General features: G+C 31.3%; 1 protein-coding gene across 2 annotated transcripts in view; it reads left to right on the top strand.

Moving 5' to 3' along the window:
• The first annotated feature begins 147 nt into the window (after positions 1–147).
• The window catches only part of LOC119615971 (baculoviral IAP repeat-containing protein 6), a 43,188-nt gene continuing 22,939 nt past the window's right edge, over positions 148–20,396 (top strand). The window contains exons 1-28 of one of the 2 annotated variants that reach the window (XM_037972044.1): positions 148–600; positions 4,497–4,807; positions 4,941–6,030; positions 9,611–11,303; positions 11,622–11,869; positions 11,934–12,155; positions 12,229–12,613; positions 12,683–12,943; positions 12,999–13,165; positions 13,235–13,479; positions 13,541–13,658; positions 13,728–14,620; positions 14,783–14,983; positions 15,049–15,260; positions 15,324–15,586; positions 15,658–15,836; positions 15,901–16,137; positions 16,218–16,367; positions 16,439–16,553; positions 17,119–17,181; positions 17,431–17,861; positions 17,919–18,278; positions 18,351–18,615; positions 18,680–18,900; positions 19,008–19,125; positions 19,191–19,430; positions 19,588–19,769; positions 19,832–20,337. In XM_037972044.1, coding sequence (XP_037827972.1) covers positions 330–600; positions 4,497–4,807; positions 4,941–6,030; positions 9,611–11,303; positions 11,622–11,869; positions 11,934–12,155; positions 12,229–12,613; positions 12,683–12,943; positions 12,999–13,165; positions 13,235–13,479; positions 13,541–13,658; positions 13,728–14,620; positions 14,783–14,983; positions 15,049–15,260; positions 15,324–15,586; positions 15,658–15,836; positions 15,901–16,137; positions 16,218–16,367; positions 16,439–16,553; positions 17,119–17,181; positions 17,431–17,861; positions 17,919–18,278; positions 18,351–18,615; positions 18,680–18,900; positions 19,008–19,125; positions 19,191–19,430; positions 19,588–19,769; positions 19,832–20,337 — 9,647 coding nt within the window. In that variant the 5' untranslated portion in view covers positions 148–329. The remainder of the gene's footprint in view (positions 601–4,496; positions 4,808–4,940; positions 6,031–9,610; positions 11,304–11,621; positions 11,870–11,933; positions 12,156–12,228; positions 12,614–12,682; positions 12,944–12,998; positions 13,166–13,234; positions 13,480–13,540; positions 13,659–13,727; positions 14,621–14,782; positions 14,984–15,048; positions 15,261–15,323; positions 15,587–15,657; positions 15,837–15,900; positions 16,138–16,217; positions 16,368–16,438; positions 16,554–17,118; positions 17,182–17,430; positions 17,862–17,918; positions 18,279–18,350; positions 18,616–18,679; positions 18,901–19,007; positions 19,126–19,190; positions 19,431–19,587; positions 19,770–19,831; positions 20,338–20,396) is intronic. The other variant, XM_037972045.1, reaches the window with a different exon arrangement.

Genomic DNA, 20,396 nt, shown 5'->3' with positions numbered 1-20,396 from the left:
ACACTGTGATACAATATGTTCAATTGTTCGAATGTCAATTTATTTATAATTCGTTTATTATACGGATTTTCTATCAAAAGTTGGCAACGCAAACAAAAAATATATAAATAAAAAAGTAGTAATTATTAATATAATTTTTTCGGATCTGGTAGCTTTCTTGTTGGAATTTTCATACCAGAAATCAGAAAAAAAGTGAAGTAACAAAAGACGAAGAAAAAAATAAATAAATTTTTTGTGTGATATTTTTTGCTATAAGCATTTAATTAATCAGACATAAAAGACGGCTAGAAAAAGATAAAGTATCAAAGAATTCTTTCATCAATGACATTATGGCCGCGGAGCAACGAATTTTAAAACAAGATGGTTACTTGGATGTAGGCTCTATCAGTAGAGGTGGTCTTGTATCCATGGAAAGCGGTACTGTTGTCAAATCGCCCGCATCTAGCACAAGTTCCATAATTGATGGGAGAGCAGTTCAGACAACCAGTATAGTTTATCATCCCAATCTAAATGTTATACTTGTGTTCGATAGTATCAACCAAATCAAAGTTCTCGATGTGCACTCCGGTGTCATATTGCAGACATACCATCTTGGAAATGGTAAATTGGTTGCAAAAAAAAAAACTTCAAATCTATTGATTCCTAAATGCATACAAAGGCAGTGAATACAAATTGTGTTTGTGAGTCATAATGGTGTTGTTTTTGCTATTTTGTGAGACGAATACAACTTGTGTGATCACTATCACATTTACAAGTCAAGTATTCTCTACTCTGTTATACAAGTACAATTTATAACAATAATGTAACAACTATTTTTTTTTTTTTTTTGATGCACAGTAAACAAATTTATTTCCAAATTCTTTCCGTATCCGCCAACAACAAAATATCATTACATTTTATTTACATAAATGCATACACATGTATGTATAGTTATTCAGGTTCATTGTTCGTTGTTTATGTTAGTTTAACTTACTATACAAATATGTAGTTATTGTTCTACATAGAACATAGTACATACGTATGTATATGCATATATAAATTATTTTGTTTCTTACAATAATGATGATTGTGGACCAATCTCAGTAGTGAGCTCACAAATAGTTATTTTCAAAGCTGTAGGTCTAAGCTTATGAAATGTTTTAAAATTTGAACATACATATTTTTATTTTTTTTTTAAATATCGTGACCCTATATTCAAAAAGTGCGAACTCAATTTTGGGCAAAGTGAGTTTTTGATGCAAAAGGATTCCTCAATGCAGGATCCACGTCTGGTATAAATTTGAAACCAAAAATGTAATATTTGCACTTTTAACAACAATTTTTGTTAATATGCTATCTCAAAGTTAAATTTTTATTGAAGAAAATAAGTGCTAACTTCCATATAAATTTTACAACATTTTGTATATTAACAAGATGAACATGCTGAACACGAAACAGGTGAAGATTAATAAATTGAATGTATAGTTTTTAAGATATGATCATTTATATATTTGTATATAATGCCAGTTTTCGACTTTAAATAATGTTTTTCCGAAAAATGTAAAGTTATTTCAGAAATAGTTTATAACACTAAGATCTATAATATTCTATGGTTCCAATTTAGAATTTTGATTATAAAAAAGTCTTTAAATGTGCAAATTATGGAGTATTATTCAAAAAATATTGGTACTTTTTATATTCAGAAACTTTTCATAATTTAAAATATTTGTACTGAGAATAAGGAATAGTAAACAAGCAGATATGCCATGAGTTTTTCTACTTAAATGGTGTAAATGCATTTTATTGGACTTACTGGTTTGACTTATATCCCTTTAAAAAAAAAACATTTCATAAAATTATAAAATAACGCATATTATTAGAAGAAATGTTTGTTCTATTTTTTGAACAAAACATGCTAACTTAGAACAAATATTAGTTTTTTTGTCGACCTAAAAGTGCTATCTTAAATAAGTCGCTAAAATGTGCAAAATATTAAATTTTTTTCATAGGTAAGAATTAGTAAGGATGTTAAAAACGTATTCTGGAAGAAATATTGTCTTTTAGTGCAATATTTCACGAATTAAATAGTTTTTTTACTTTCCTGAAAACTAGACTTTATTGATTTAGCACTTTTTGAATAAAGGGTATCGATATGTTCAAAATTGGTATACTATTGATGTTAAATCGGCCACAACTTCTAAGTTAGTGACAGTTAAATTTAGTACTATCGAACTTAAGAACCAGACCAAAAAATATTTCTCCATTTTATGCTATTAATAGTTTTGTCTGGAAAAACTTATTTTTATACCCTACACCACTTTAGTGGGGAGGGTATATTCGGTTTGTGCTGATGTTTGTAACATACAAAAATATTCGTCCTATACCCACCTTAAAGTATACCAATCGGCTTAGAATCGATCTGAGTCGATTAAGCTATGTTCGTCTGTCCGTCCGTCCGTCCGTCCGTCTGGCTGGCTGTCCATGTTAACCATGTGCGCAAGGTACAGGTCGCAATTTTCAAGATAATTGGATGAAATTTGGCACACACTCCTTTTTCGGCCCAAGGACGAAGCCTATTGAAAATGGTTAAAATCGGTCCGTTATTTCACCTAGCCCCCATGCAACAGAACCCCCCGAAAAGGGCTTCTGAGCTCATAATTATGTTAAATATACCTGTATATTGATAAAAAGTGGCACAACTAAGTTTTATACAAGCCTTGATGACCTTGCCAAATTTCATAGAGATCAGACCTCATTTGACCTATCTCCCATACAAAGTCCCCTTCAGAAAATTACTTGAATGTCCAAAATTAACTTATAAACACAAATATAGCGATGAAATTAAGCACAATAAAATATTATGTAAATATAAATATATTCACAAAATTTTATCAGGCTTGGTCCATATGTGCCCCTAGCCCCCATTAAAGGCTCTTTCAGAAAATTAGTTTTTCATCCATAAATTGCTTAAATGTATCGGAACAAGGTAATAGAAGATAAATGCTTTATTATGAAAAATAAATCACATTTAATATTCATAGCTGGTGTAGGGTATAATAATGTCGCTCACGCCCGACTATACTTTCTTACTTGTTTTCCATTACGATTGAAAGTGTAATGCTGAAATGGAAAGTGGAAATGATCTTTCATACACTGAAAATAATCCATGCCTAATATACACGAAAAATGTCGTACATTGTACGAAATGCTTCGTGGTTTCGCACCACGAAATTCTTTCGTAATATATACGAAATTGTACGAAATATTTTATTGAAATGCAAAATAATTTTATATACATAATTTTAGAAAAAAAAATTTGTTTATTTTACGATTTTTTTTAAAGACATAAATATGTTAGTTCTTTTAAAATAATTATTGTAAATTTAGAAAAAGATTGCGAATTAAAAAAAAAAAAAAAAAAAATTTTATGTTTTTTAAAAAAACATAAAAAAATTTACAGGAAATTAGCTGCCTAATTTTTAAAATTACGGATAATTTAACTCGCTTAAAATTATGAAAATAACAAAAAAAAAAAATCGTAACAAAATATTTTTTTTTGTGAAATCAAAAATAATTCTTGTATATTACTGAATAATTTTGTTACGAAAAAAATTCGTTACTTTCGTTAAATATTACATGCCTTAACGAAATTATTTTTGTAAAAGAAAACAAAGTTTCTTAATATATACGAAAAAATATATTACGACAGGTTTTCGTACTTTCGTAAAATTAGAAAAGGGGTTAATTAAACAATATTTCGTATTATACACGAAATTTTCGTATATATTACGAAAAAAGTAGTTACGAATTTTTTTTGGTAAAGTTAAGCATGGGTTATTTTCAGTGTAGAACTGTTAATATGAGAATATCTTGATATGTTTAGGTACCATTATAAATTAAGTTTAAGCGAATTGGTGAATAAGGATTATATTTCAGAAATTTATAAATAAATTACTATGGAGACGTTCGTTACAGTGGAGTTAGTTTATTATACATTGTTCTTTACTGTCATCACTTTTATTAGAAAATACAAACTTTTTAATCAATTGGCTACTTTCAATCCAAAGTTTTTCATTATAAATACAAATATGAATTTCCATTATTTTATTTATTCATTATACAGCGAAACTCGCCTATAACGAACATCGCGGGACCAGTAAAATTTATTCGTTATAAGCAAAGTTCGTAATAAGATGAAGCTTTTTTTAGATCAAAAAATTAAGTGGCATTCTACGCAACTAAAAGAAGGAATATGATTTGCAAATTTAATTCATATTCTTTACAAAAAAAAAAAAATTGATTTTATTTGATTATATATTACTTAACAATTTATTTTTTTTTTTCAAAAAAAGCTGAATATTGTCCTATGATTTCAACACATTGAAAAAAAAAAAAAAAAAAATTAAAAAAAATATGGCAATCTGAAACTTTCAACACTATTTGATTCACAATTCGCATAATTTATTCATCTTTAATTAGTTTGTATTTCATCACTGTATTTTCTTATTTCTCGAAAGATACAAACCACAAAATACATGGTTATTTTATGCCATTGCAAGAAAAGATTATCATAACAGATGGTCATGTTATCGGTTTTCGGGGAGACTACAATGGAGTCTTACTATTAGACACAGTTTTGCAAACACCAATTCCACATAATGATGACCCAATACGAATTGAAATGCTACTGTCAGAAGCTGTACTATTTCAGACATGCCTTAAAGAATTAGAAGAAGATCTTGAGTGTCCTAACGACTTGTTAAATGAGCTTATGGAAAAAATAAAAAGTGCCCAATCGAATTCGAAAAAGGGTATCAAAGCTCAAAGGGTACGTATATATTGTACATATAACATAAAAATGTGTATATTATTCTTTAATAAGTTACTGTTCTTTACTTTCATGCTATGGTACATATTTCTTACTTCATAAAATATTTTCCTAATCTATTTTATTTTTTTAGTGGAATACTATTTGTCTTCATGTCCCATATTCCAGCCTTAAATTGGTGGCCAACAATTTGGTTATAATGCTAAAACGTCTCGAAAGGCATGTACCGGCACTGGCCATTGCATCGGCAATTAATGAACGTTTGACGGATTTACTTGCTGGTGCACGTTTACGTGACATCAATTGGCATTGTAATAATTTTCAGCGTGTTCTCATGCACTCGGAGGCAGTGCGAAGGCAAACATTTGAAAAGTGGCCCCATATGGACTACAAATGGGCTCTGCCTGATCAGATGGCTCAAGCTGGTTTCTATCATCAGCCCTCGTCATCAGGAGAGGACAGAGCTATGTGTTTTACTTGTAATGTTTGCCTGGTTTGTTGGGAAAAAACTGATGAACCCTGGAGTGAACATGAACGCCATTCGCCAATGTGTCCATTCGTCAAAGGTGAATACACCCAAAATGTACCTATAGCTGTTACATATGCTACAAATCCCGGAGTATTGGTTCCTGGCACACAAGGATTCGATGTAATCTCGAACAGTGACTACGCTAATGTATTGTGCACAAGTTGCACCCAAACTGGAGATATAACAATTTGGAGCATTGAACGTCATTTGAAGCAATTACACTCTTTTAATATCGCTTCTTTAATGAAGGACATTCTGTGCTGTAATAGCAACAGTAGTGACAGTACTTCAGAGTGTGCAGAAAGTTCATATGAATGGGTTCGCGTTACATCAATTTGTGCTTTGCCGAATGCCAGAGCACAAAGCAAAATATTCTCTATGAATTCCGCACAACCAGGCTCTAGCAGTTTAGGCTCTGCAGCTACTACTACGGGAAACTTACTTCCGCCATCAATATCTCCTTGCACATCAACTTCAACTATTCGTGCTGGGGTCGTAGGATCTAAGATCATTTTGGGCCTAAGTACCAAAAAAACCACAGGCGAACACATGTTGCTGATGGCAGTTTTAAAAATAGTTGAAAGTGACCACCCAAATGAAAATTTAAAAACTAAAAATGAGAGTGCGATTGACAGTGCTACTGCAACAATTTCTGGTGATAATAAAGATACAGTAGCATCTAATAATCTAAAAGGTATGATTTTATTAATTTTGTTTCAATATACATATTTTAAGATCAATATTATCAATATTAATGCTCTTGGAAACCTTTACAGTTTTGAAATAATGAATATTATCAATAAAGAAAAAAAAATGAACGGGTATTATTGAAAACAAGTAGGAAAGTATAGTCGGTCATTGCCGTCCATATGATACCCTACACCATGAGTATATTTTAGAAATTATTTATTTTTCATAAAGATACTTTTATGCTGAATTTTACTTTAATTCCGATTTAAGTAATTTATTGATGATAAACAAATTTTCTAAAAGAGACTTATGTATATGGGAGTTAGGGTCAAATATCGGCCGATCCTCAAAAAATTGGGAGGAGGTATATATATATATATTTATATAAAATTAGGTATGCTAAATTTCATCGTCATACTAATGGTTATAATTCAATTTTGGACGTTTAAGATATCTTTGAAAGGTGGGTTTGTTGGGACCAAGTTTGAACGATCGATTTCACATTTTCTTGGTGTTCTCGTTTTCACTGCCGAACAAAAAAAAAAAAAAACGAAATCTTTTCATAAATCTTTTCATTGCGACAAATCGCTTTTGATTAAAATAAAATGACAAAAGCTAACACTTTAGAAATTAATTTGTTTAAATATAATATTATTATAAAATTTAATCCATTCCCAACAAAAAAGTGTGGAAAAAGATTTCCACACTTATTTTTTTTTTTCCGTTAAATTTATCATATGGTTCCTGACAGCTGATTCAGGTATCCCACATCCAAATTTTTTAAATAAAATGAGCAGATAGTGAAAGAAACTACTTTTCAGTGTTAAATTTTATATAAAATTAGTTTTTAAAAAGATTTCCAGCAGATTCACTTACAGATAATGGCAATACACCGGTTTTTGGTCCAAATTTTGAGCAAAATTTAAATTTTTTGTAACTCAACCCGGTCCAGGAGGTTAAATGTGACTTAAATACCCAGCAAAAAAAGTGAGGAAAAAGAAGTAGAATTTTCACCACAAATAACATACTTGAAGTACTTCCAATTTTGGTGAAAAACCTATGAATTTTACATTAGCGTGTCATTGGAGGGATGTTGTTCATTTTTGACAACTTTGAACTACATCTAATCTTATTCATAGATGCAGTAAAAATCCGATATTTGGATGTCAAAAATAAACCACATTTTTTCAATGACACGCTTATGTAAATTTCATTGGTTTTTCACCAAAATTTGATGTACTTCGAATATGTTATTTGTAGTGACTTTTCAACATCTCTTTCCTCACTTTTAACTCGGTTTTTATTTGTAAGGAAATATTTGGTTTGTAGAAGCGAAAAATATGCAATCGCATTTTTAGATGTGATTAAGATGTCGTTTGTAAAGTATGACATCAATTATTTTTTGCTGGGTATAAAAGTATCTTTACAAACTGGCAAAATAATATTAAATTAAGTTAAATTTAACACAAAAAGTTTAAAAAATTTTTAAATTCATCTTGATTTTAAGGTAGGTTATTGTTTAGGAATTTAAAGTAAGTTTAGTTAAAATGTGCCCTATAATAGTAAAACGTCAAAACAATATTTCTTCGTATTTTATCACAAAAAAAAAAAAAAAAAACATATAAGACTTTAGAACATAGCTGTAAAATAATGATTAATAATCGTAATCATTATTAATTAGATTATTTTTATTATAAAGGTGAAATTAATGATTAATTAACGATTATTTTAAATTTTTTTAATTAATTATTGATTACGATTAAAAATAATCTAAATATAATCAAGGATTAAATGGAATTAATGAAAATAATCAAAAAAAATCAAAATTAATCAAAAATTTAGTTGATTATTTTCATGGATTAATTTTGATTAATTTTGATTATTTTCCATATATTTAGTATAATTTTCTCCAAAAAAATAACTCTAAGAAAAATTTAATTATTATTCCGGTAATCCGCCAAAAATTACGGATTTTTTGAGACCCATTTCGAAAAGATTGCAGTCATTTTTTTCTAATATGTTGTACTGAGACCAAGATTTTCAAACGAAATAAACTTGATAAATATATTGTTTTCAATAAAAAAAAGTCACGTAATCGAATAGTGTGTAACTTGGAAAACAGTTTTCCATTACACGTAATGTAAAAAGACAGAGAATTGTAGCAAATATATTGAAATTAATCAAAAATAATCGAAATTAATCCTTTAAAATAATCAAATTAATTATTTGATTAATTCTGATTATTTTTGATTATTTTCATTAATTTAAATTAATCCTGATTATTTTTAGATTAATTTTAATCGTAATCAATTAATAATCAGAAATTTTATATCAGAGAATTAAATAATCATTACGATTATTTTTGAAAAATAATTTAATTGATTATTAATCGTAATCAAAATTTTACAGCTATGCTTTAGAAAAGGTAAAAAAATAAAAAAAAAACATACATATTTTGTTTTCTTCATTTTAAAACATTTTTTAAAAAAATTTTGAATGTAACATTCTTTAAAATCATTCTTTGAATTTAAATTCTAAAGCTGAATTCCTTGGCTTTATATTCCATTGAATTAATTCCTAAGAGAATTCATTCTTTATTTGTTTAATTATTCTATTACAAATTGAATGAAAGAAAAAAAATTTAATTCAATTTTTAATATACAGAATGCTTTTGAATTATAAAACAAAACTTTCATTCAATCTATTTCAAATTAAATGGTTGAAAAATTTTTAAATTTAATTTGTAATAGATTGAATTCAAACAAAATTTATATCATTCAGAGGGGATTTAAAAATCAATAGGAATTGTTGAAATTTATTTTAATTCAATTTGTAACAGATTGAATGCAAACAAAATTAATTCATTCAGAAGTAATTTAACATTCTATTGGAATTAATTCATTACAGAATTAATTCAACTATATCGAAAGCTTTAAGAATTAATTCTAGGAATTAAATTAAAGGGAATGAGTTTGAAGAATTGTTAATTCTTTAAAATATAACTCAATTTCAAAAAAATAATTAGGGAATGAATTCTTTTTTTTTTACATAAAATTCAACAATGAAAAGTATTTTTTCCGTTATCTGTTTATTATATTTATGAAATTTTGAATGTGGAACCCCTGAATCAGCTATCAGGAAACATACGGTAAAGTAAACAGTAAAAGAAATCAAATTTTATCATAAAAAACAAAGTAAAAAGAATATTTTTATGTAAAGAACTTAATTAATAATTAAAAATTTAGAAATTAAATACAAAAAATCCGTTAAAAAAAATCTTACCTTATGTCTCCTATGCAATACTATGAATCGTTTCTATTATTTTTTCCAATACCAATTTTTTTGAATATCAACAAAATACGATGAAGCAAGAAAATCTATTAAATATATATATCATATAAAAGAAGAGTTAAATACCTTTTATTTGAGGAACTAATAAACAAATTCTAGCAGGTAGTTTTTGAGAAAATTTAGTTTTTACCACAAAATAAGGTCGTTTCTATTATTTTTTCCACCACTGTATATACTTATTACTTTAACATGGATGTTATACTTTATGTTTGTTATTTAATTGATATTTTTAGGTGAAAACGACACATCGCATGCTAAAGAAGTGTCATTGATGAAAACATTTAATAAGCTTGGCGAGAAAACACATTCATTAGTATTTGAGAAATATGCCGATGGATTCGATAGCAACGGATTTGCAAATGATATAATGGCACCACCAAAGCCAGATGTTAATCCAGTAATGTCGGGTGGTAAATCGGATTCACCTATGGAATACAATGATGCTTATCTTGAAGCGGAATTTAAAAAGATGGCTGATCAATTCGTTGACCTAAGCAGTCTTTTCGACTATGATTACGGCCAGCCTCTGGATAGTAGTTCATTAGCTGGTGATGAGGGCGGTGGAGGTGGTGGAGGTGCTGGAAGCGTTGGTCCAAGTGCCGGTACCGATGATATGGAAATGGATACCAGTTATTTTAAAGAAAACCTTCTTTCCGCTGCCAAAGCAGCCCAAAAGAAAAATATAAATAAAAACTTTAACAGCAAAACAAACAATTCACCAAACCCTGAGACTGGAGGAATTTCGAAAGTTAACTATAGTGAAGATATTGACTGCATTGTCGAGAGTTGCACAATTCTAAAGCGTATGAATGCCTTAAATGATGGTAATTTAACAAATGGAAGTGAAGAACTTGTGGAAATATCAGACATTATTCCAACAAATAGTAATTGTAGTCAATTACTGGTTAAATTATTAAAGACAAAAGCATCAAAAGTAGCAACTACTAGCAAGATAATAATGGCTAATGTAGCTACTGATGCCGATAGTGACAATGATGGAGAAGACGATGAAAATAACGAGGAGAGTAATAATCAATACAAGAGGAGCCATTCTCGTACTATGGCTAAAAAATCAGTTGGTGGTCAGTTGTTGCTCTTTGATTGCATTGATGGTGCAATTCCTAATGAACATAAAAAGGCTATAACATTCAGTAGAGCAAAGTGCCCTAAAGATATTTGTATTTTGCCAAATTTTCAGTACCTGGGCGATGTTTCCCAATCGGCCATTGATGAATGCAACAATGGTGAATGTACTGGTGCATTTTCTGTGGTTTGCGCTGATGGCAGTATCGAATTATTTTCATTGCGTAACTTTCAACGTATCAGCAGCATAAAAGAGGAACAGCATAATTTTATTGCCGTAACATATTGTCGCAGTTTAGAACGTTTATGTTGTTGCACTCAGGATGGTGCTTTAATTTTTTATTCTCTTAATGATTCGGATGAGTCAGGAGATGAAATGATTGATATGGAGGAGGAAAGCTGTACTGGCATTACGTCAAACGAAAGCTGCGCTGAACTTTGTGTAACTGATGGAGGTAATTCGAATCAACAGCATCAACAACATGGTACCAATGTATCATCAATAGTCGAAGAAGATTTAGCACAATCTAATTCCGTACAGTTCCCATTCTGCACAAATATAAAAATTGACTGTGGAGCTAACCAAACCTCAAATTCTGGAGGGGGAGTGCCTGCATCGCCATCTCCATCGTCTATGACTGTTAACGCGGCGGCCTCAAATTTACTAGCTTATCGTTGTGGAGATCTGACATTAGATGAATTGCGATCATTATATGCTCTTACTCTTTTTGACGAAAAGTCAATACCATACACAGCCGAAGTACCCAGTTGTTGGAATAACTTAGTGCAAGCCCAAAAGCAACGAAAGCAATCGCAGCATACTTGGCGTCTACACAATGATGCGTAAGAATAATATTTTGAATGAAAAAAATAGATTATATAAACTATCTAAAATTTCCCTTGTTTTGTTAAATGTTTCGCATAATATTTTGAATACAGTGATACAGCATAATAAATGCTCTAAAACTTTAAAATATGACCTAAAAATTATACATATTTCGGAATTAATTACTATATCATTAGTCAGAAGTAATTTTTTGAAAGGAACGCTCACGAACGGTCATCATTTACTCCAAAAAATTTTGCGAAACATCATAAAAATACAAACTATAATTAGAGGGTATAAAAAAATGTTTAAAATTTATAATTTTTTTCTATTAGAACGACATGGGATGAGCATATAATTGAAATAAATTTGTTGCAACCTGCAACTTTGGGGCACATTGACTTAAAGTTTTCGTTGTATCAACCTTGCCACAATCCAGCAGCAATACAAGTAACACTATTGAAGCAGAATACCAGTGGATTCGGCTACAGAATGAAGGGCCCACACTCTAGTTTTAAGCATCAGTCTATGGAAGAAGGAGGAAATACGGATGTTCCTTCCAGTAGCAGTAATACTAATGATGGTATTAAAATATAAACTTAGTCTTATTTAGTCCGATAATGTTGATAAATATTTTAATTTTTAAGGCAACAATGAAAATCCAGTTCTAAACGAAGAGTTCTTACAGACGCACAATGCTGAAATTTTAGCTGGTCCAATAGAACTCTCATCGTGTATAGATTTGTGTGATCAAGGTGGCACAGTTATTTTAACATCGCCAAAACTTTACAAAACTCGTACTAGAAATTTCCTGTTGCATATAAAAACAATGGCAGATCCTTCAAAAGAAGGTCAGTGCAAGACGCGCGGTAAGTTTCAATTCGTTTGAAAGTAACAATGTATGCATATTCCTTTTAATAAACTAACGGAATCAAATTAAAGGTTGCGACTGGCTACATGAAATTTCAATATACGTACGGGGTGTTAAACCACAAGCGCAAATACCAAATGAGCGTTTACAGCGTATTGCCATGTTGGAAAGCAATCAATTACTAGACATTCTTTTCAAAGTCATCAGTAAAGCGGAGACCTCGACATTGGAAAAAAATTATGCCCTCGATATTCTAATTTGGATTTGTTGCATACGCTTAAAAAGATTCCGTTCCCCGAAATCAGAGCGATGCAAAGGCCAACCAGTGTTGGCACAACAGCTGGAGTGCATCAGTCTAACTGAAAAATATTTGGAAAACATACTACGTTACTGTATTATTCACAGCAGTCGCAGTATGGCACACAAATGCGTCAAATTAATTTTAGTTTTAACTGAGTAAGTCTCATCCCTCATAAAATAATTGACTAAATGTTTGATGTAATATTTTACGGTTTTCTTTGTCAGTGGTTTTTGCAATTTACCGTTAGCCATTAAACCGTCATCGAAATTGGATACCGCATTAAGGGATGCCATCTATAACACATTCAATGAACTTCCGTTGGCTAAACATGCTAGTGTTGTTCGTTGGTATGTGATGCTGGCATGTATTACTTCGTCTAACAAAACCTATAACAGTATATCGGAAATGTGTGTGAAGCTACTAATGGATATTTCAGAGGAAATCAACAGAAGATGGGATCCTTATGGTGCCCTCATCGGAACAAGGTTCGTTGGAATAAAACTATAGTTATACGAGATTTTACTTTGTTTTTTGCTTTAGATTTGGTTTGTATGGCTTTCCATTTGAGCCGGACATTTTTGATTATGATTTGCCGAATGTCAACAAAAATAACGTAAATTTTACGTCAACATTAATGAATATTATACGTAATAATGCCGGCCTTGTCCAGGCAGCAGGAATAGACATAAAAAAATTATGTTCAATAGGTATTTGTGTATAATTATTTAAACAGTAAAAATCATATATGATAATCATGTTTTTAATTACATTTTAAGATGGCGTTGATTTTAGAACTTTCCCACACTTGATCAAGTGTAAAAGTGTAAGTAATCAATTGCGTGGTCTACTGGAAGTCGAACAGCTTCATTTTACTTGTGCTGCAACCTCAGAATCAACCCGAATTGATAATATGGATACAGTTTCCGCAAACACTAGTTCCAGCAATGTTAATATGGATGATCTTTTAATTGCTCCAATGGTGGCAGAAGCAGTCGATCAAATATATTCGAAGTCTGACAAGGTAAGTACAATTATCTAATTAAATTCTGAAACAATTTCAATTTTTTCTAACACAATATAAGATGAATGATATCCTTAACAACGTTAAAAATAATGTCAATAATATTGTCGATAAGATCAAGTTAGAAAAGAAATTGGATGTCAACGAAAGCTTTGTTTTAAAGCCAAATGGAATAGGACGTAAGTATAAAACTATGAGTAAATATTGGCTAATGCTTTCATTAAAAAATAAATAAAAAATACATGTAGCTATTGATTCGGAGCAGTGTGTTGAAACGGGTATATCGAATAAAAGTGAAACCATGAATGAGGAGAAGGTTAAATTAAAGACATTGCCAAAGATTAAGTTTATTTGTGAGTACATAGATCAACAATTGGGAGGAACAGAAAAAACATCCAAAGATGGCAATGTAAACGAAAAAGGAAATAAAATACGTGTGCCTTCTGGAAGTACGGCTAATGGAGGAGTCTATGGCGAAAATGCTACCGCTAATGCTCCAAATATTTTCACATGGCACAAATTGTTATCCCCACCACCAAAACAAATGGTTGTCATTGATCGAATGCACTCGGGAGCGAGACGTTTTGTTGTACTTGACTTTGGCTCACCCATTCTATTAACAGATCTTATAATACCTGCATGTGACGAGTTGGCTTCTCTGCACATCGATATTTGGTGCTTTGATGAAGAGACAGACTGTGTTCGTTTGGTGGTAGCTCCCGATATCGGAACAAAGACTTTAGTTTTAAGTGATTTGTTGCCGCCACCAATTTGTCGTTATATGAAAATTACAATAATGGGTCGCGTCGGTATGTCATCAACAAAATGTAAAATTCCACTCGGTTCGTTTTTTGGACATATAGTAGTTTTGGAATCGGATGGCTATGGTGATATTCTTCTAGATTATGTGAATAGCCAGTCTCAGAATATTCCAGCTCAAATAAAGGCATTACAATCGTTGCACGAAGATGTTCATTGCCGTTATAGTCTCGCAAGCTGCAAGCTGTTGGAGCTGCTAACACCGCTCCTAAATGCAGACGTATCGAATGTAGCCCACATGCAGGCATTTATAAACAAACAACGTACTGAAGATGACACATCTTACAACTTGGAGAGCGGAAAAATTACATCTATATATGAGGTTTGTAATAAAATAGTTTTTATAGTAAAAATGGAACAGTGCGAAATCAGTACTCAGTTTTAATAAGTTTAATGTTTTGTTGAAATGTTTCATTAAATTTAAATTCAATTTCATTAAAACTAAAATTCAATAAATATATCTCTAAATTAAATGTTTTCTTAGGAATGCATAGTGCTTCAGCATGAAATTAATGTTATACGGAATGTTATTCTCAGACTAGAATCTTCCATCAAGGATAATAACTCATATACTCCAATGGATCCATCACAAGCATTACGCATGTCGTCACGGGACAAATTGCGAGTTCTTGGTCAGGCGTTGATAGAAATTCTATTAAACTTTTCCATAGAGTTCAGCTTTAAGGTATGTACAAACAAATATAATAAATTATTGAGAATAATTAAACGTTTAAACTAAAATGTTTTTAGGATATGTTAACTATGCAACAGCTATTCACAGCCGATGTGGCAAATATGCTATTCAATTCGTTTGTTGTATATGGAGATGCTCACATTCAATTGGCAACATGTTCTTTGCTAGTTCGCATGTGTTGCGTTCAAAATTGGTGGGGTGATTTTCTCACAAATATATTTTGTAACTTATTTTCTTCACAGAACAGCAAAATATTTCCACAGGATCGGTAATATACCATTTTTTATTATGGTTTCGTGTAAATGGATTAACAAATATGAGTTTTCTTTAGTATATTCTTCTTACTGACTTATTTGGGAAGACGAAGTATTTCTATGGGAAATTGTCGGTCTATAGTAATTGATTCTGTGTTGAAAACATTGGCCAAGCTTTTGGCTCCAATTTCTCCTCGATATCAAGAAGCCACAGGAGGAGGTTTTAATATGCCTGGCATTGAATCTGACACTAGCAACTTGTGTTCCAAATCCGATTTGCAACTAATAACATGGCTACTCTTATTCCTTTCAGTTTGTCTGGATGATCGCAAAGATAAATGTATAAATGTTTTTAGTTTTTAGTTTTTAGTTAAATTATTATGATAAAATATGTAATCTCTTCTTTTATAGCCGCTAATAGATGGGACTTTATGAGCTGTGAAACAGACTTTGCTAAAACTCGTGGTCAGTCTTCGAACAGTTCGGGAAAGCAATTGCGCTGTTTTAAAAAGAGAATTATCCAGCAAAATAAATACAGCGTACAACCATACACTGATTGGGGCAAGAAAATCTATATGATACAGAATGAAGTAAGTAAGAATGAATATTGAAAATTCTTGCCTTTAATATTTAACTTTGTTTTACTTTCTGTAGCATCCTGGTATTTTCATGGAACTTACTGGTAAACCAAAGTCTTCAAGCAAAACTAACAAAAATACTATATTACCAAAACTTCCAAAAGACGTTAATCAAGAACCTGAAAATAATTTCGATAAAGGTCTCAAGAACATTCGTCTTAATAATATCCTGATTGTCATACGTGGTCTAATTGCACTGCTTCTTGAAATGGATTTCACGTGCAATATGGACCAATTTTTGCTTACATGCAAAGTGAGTAGGATGTGGTGATGAAGTTCTATCATAAAATGTTCTTTTATTATATCCTAACTTATCGTTTCTTTTATTAAAAGGTAATTGCACGTCTCGTTTCCGCATGCAGACCTGCAGTTCAGCTTTCAAAGATCATAACCGTAAACCAATTAGAACACCTGATTCGTATGGCTGTGTGGAATGATCAACAGCAACCATGGGCTGTTCATGCTATTACTTGCTTACTACAGGTTAGTTAGTACCATATTCTATGTCTGGAAGCAAAATTCTTATTTTAGTTTTATATGTACTATTTATAAAGGACTTGTTGGATGCAGATAGGCATTTTAAAGATAACGATGCTACTCCTACAAATGATGGTATACGTCCATTGGACAGTATTCAGGAAACAAAAGATTTATTTGCAGCATATACATGTAAGTTGTAAATTATTAAATATATATATTTAGACAAATCTTACGTATCAGAGAAGTAAATAGGAACATTTGCGTAAAAAAAAACAAACAAATCTTTTTATTGAAATTTTATATTAACATATTTTATTTTCGTGTGTTAAGTAAACAATGTGGCCTCCGGTGGGTTAGTGGTTAGTGTTCTAGTCTGGTAGACCGGAGATGGTGGGTTCGATTCCCACCTGAGGCACTGGTTAAGGAGCGCACAACAGGCCCGATAGAGGCCTAGGTGTATTTCTTCGGATTTGATGTATATATGTACATCTTCCTTTCAAACTAACTAACTAACTAAGTAAACAATATAGTTTAAGTTCAGATGAGAAATAAGTAATTTATTTTTCTCGGCTACTATTAAATACGACATACTGGACGGGAATCTGCTAAAAAAATGAATTTGATGTGTTTAGTTTCATAAATATACATAATCATATTTATTTTACCAATAAATGTTGAAATTTTCATATTTTCCTTTAAACAAAATGTACTCACTCAAGATAAATCATAATAATGTTTACATTTAAAATTTTAGCGTTGTACATGCCACAATCTGGCTCTACACAAACATCAAGCAACGATATGCAATATTCGGATGGTAAGTACTCTACATTATTTAGTATGGTTGATAAAAAGCCTTTTGCTGAAATCATCTTCTAATAGTAAAGTTATGTTATTAAATTATCTCTATTAAAAGACTGTAAAATATTGTTCAATTATTAAGATTTTATAATTTTTTAAATTTGTATGATGAAATAGTAATCTATGCAAGCAAAAGACTTTTCTTCGCCCCATATATAACACAAATAATAATTCTGCATCAAATTTTATTGTCATGTGATTTTAGGAGTGAAATATCCATATTTGCCGTCATTAATTGAATGCGAAGATACTGAGTTCGATGAGATTTTAAACGACATTGATATTATTGAGCGAAACAAAGCAGTGCCAAAGAAAGATAACAACAACATGAATAAGAATACAGTTAACTACTTTTGTAAATCGATATCTAGTGCAATGGACTCACGTTTAGATATCGGTCTTGATTTAAATGTTGAAACGGACTTACGACGCATTACTATGGTCTCCTCTCTGGATATGTATTCATCATTGCCTCAAATTGCAGCCAGTGAATTCAAAACGGCCTCGCCAGAAGTTGCTGTTTGGCCAGACTATGTTACCGATATTTGGTCTGGTCCAGAATACAATTGTGGCGTAAATACGTACAACATGTTTAAAAGCGTCTTTGATTGCATACTTGCAGACTTGCATTTAGAAGTATGATTACGATTTACATAATTTATCATGTCGTACGTAATTCTAATTTATTTTTAGGAAACTTGGGTACATCTGGAACAAGTTTTGCAGATGTGGTTAACTCTAAATAGTGAGCTTGCTGATAAGTCATACAATTCTGGTGTCTCAAATAGCGAGGTTCCAAAAATACCATTTGGCGCAAATGCTATTCAAGGACTCCTATTGGCTTTGGCTTGGTATAACGATGTTAAACTTCGTACGTGGTGCTTGGGTTTTCAGTGTCTCCTCTTAGCGTGCAATTCTCAAACATTTTCTCATGAGGAGGAAGATCGTACTCGTATAAATGAAGTCATTATTAACGATGAGAACTTTGAAAAAATGTTGCTAAGATTTTTCTCCGGCTATGGCATGAGCTCAGTTATTATCACTAACCGATGTGTAATTATTTATGATATACATGAATTTTAATTGTGTTATAATAAAAATATTTGTTGATTTTGATTTGTCTAGGCTGGACCTACAATATGTAAACATTTGCATGAACTTTTACATTGGCTACATCGAAAAGGCGAGTCTGCTGATGGTGTCATATCCTGCAAACGAAAACTTAAAGATACTCTTCTACACGTGATTCTCCAACTAGTTCAACCTGGCGGAGCAATAAGCAATCAATTGGGTCCAATAGATGCTCAAAGCCAATTAGTTCGTGACTTATTAATAATGCCTAATGATAAGGCGGATCTAAATATTTCATTGAATATTATAGAGTGTGTTTGTGAGTATAAATTGATAATAAACTAAACATAAAAATCACTAACTCTACATCTGCATCTTTCTAGCATTTTTGGTCTTTAATAATATTTCTAATGGCGATAAAATCCAGTGTCAACGAACATCCGATACCAACAATGCCAGTAATTCATTTAGTAGTTTGTTTGCCAATGTTTTAGGATCCGACCACTCTAAGCAAAATTGTCCGATATCTGATAATTCTCTTATTATAAGCCTGCTTAAACTTTGCTCATCTTTGATACAAACAGAACTGCCACGACAACTGACAGTAAGAATCATTTTTATTTAATTTATAACTAAATTTACTATTTCCAAGCAGAAGTATGTACATATGTAACTAAATAGTTAATTGCGTGTTCTATATTAAAATTTTAGGATGTCGCCATTCCTGAAGAGGAAGAACTTACCAACATTTGCCAAACTGATGAAACTAAAGCTGAACAATTAAATATTGACGGCCATCGTGTTAAAACGCCATGTATAGCCGATACAGGTAATCTGTTTAATATAAATTTTTGCGATTTAAGCTTAAAACAAATATTTTATAATTTTTTCCAGTTCTGCGACATTTTCCAACTATGAAACGTTTATTAGGTTCTTTGTCTCACTGTTCAAGCACATCATTTACCTTAATGGTTTCATCTGCTTTATACAGTGTTAAACCAGCTGATTCAACATTTTTGCTCGATGAACCACAAACTACGGCTGATGCAGTTTTTAACATGCTTATAACTTTGTGTGAAAAAGCGTCAAATTCCCGTTTAATTGTAGCTCCCATATGTCAATACTTGGAAGCGTGTATGTATATTGAATATTTCCTTAAATATGTATACCATTATTTAAAACTAAAGTTTAGATTAAATTACATCAAAATTAAAGATCTATCAAGCATTATAATATGCATAGGCTCAGTGAACGCATTATTATTTAAAATTACATATGTTTGTCTTTTTAGGTACATCTCAGCGTATATCACTACCACGTTTGCATTTGTCTGAACCATTGTTGTGGTACATATCTAAAGTCCTTGAAGTTTCATCGGCTGTACAAATATTTACGCAGTTAGGAGGTATTGAAATAATATGCAAAAATTTGGTGAGACTGAACAAAATTCTAATAAATGTTCAGCCCGGTTTGGTAAGTAATTAACAAATTGCGTTTTACTTTAATGTAAAATTTGCACTCTTTATGTTTTATAGATTTCTATGATAATGCAGCATATGACAAGAAATACGAAAGTTAAGTTGGTTTCGCAGTCGTGTTCGAATGGAAATGGAAAGAAATCATCGAGTTCAAGTCAAAATCATCGGTTCTTGCAAGATGGTTTAATCAATTTTGCCCCATTCTGCACAATTTCTGCCGAAAATGATACTGCTCAATCGGCAGATATTCTTATTATGAATCCCGTGGCATCACATCGACGACCACGTACACCTGCCTGGAGCTACATGTTTTATCCGAATGAATCACATGCAGATCTTACAATAACTTTACCTACGGCTATTTTGTTACGCGAGGTACAACTTCAACCTCATGCTCCTACACTGGCTTCATGTCCTTCTGCTGTAGCTTTAGAAATTTCAAGAGATTTTGGGCTAGGACCGGTGCCTGTCGGGCCTCCTTTGACAACAACTGGAATGACTTGTATTCGCTTAAAGTTATCGAAACCAGAGATAGCTACTAGTATTGTCCTGAGACTATATAGGTATGATTAAATAATCTCTATATATATATACATAAAACATATATTTAAAAAATCGTTTG

This window comes from Lucilia sericata, unplaced genomic scaffold (genome assembly GCF_015586225.1).
Source record: "Lucilia sericata isolate MDLA Ls3-8-SP2 unplaced genomic scaffold, ASM1558622v1 Contig000051F_arrow, whole genome shotgun sequence".
Taxonomy (NCBI): Eukaryota; Metazoa; Arthropoda; class Insecta; order Diptera; family Calliphoridae; genus Lucilia; species Lucilia sericata.
The sequence above is the reverse complement of the archived record's forward strand: the minus strand, read 5'-3'. Positions and strand labels throughout refer to the sequence as shown.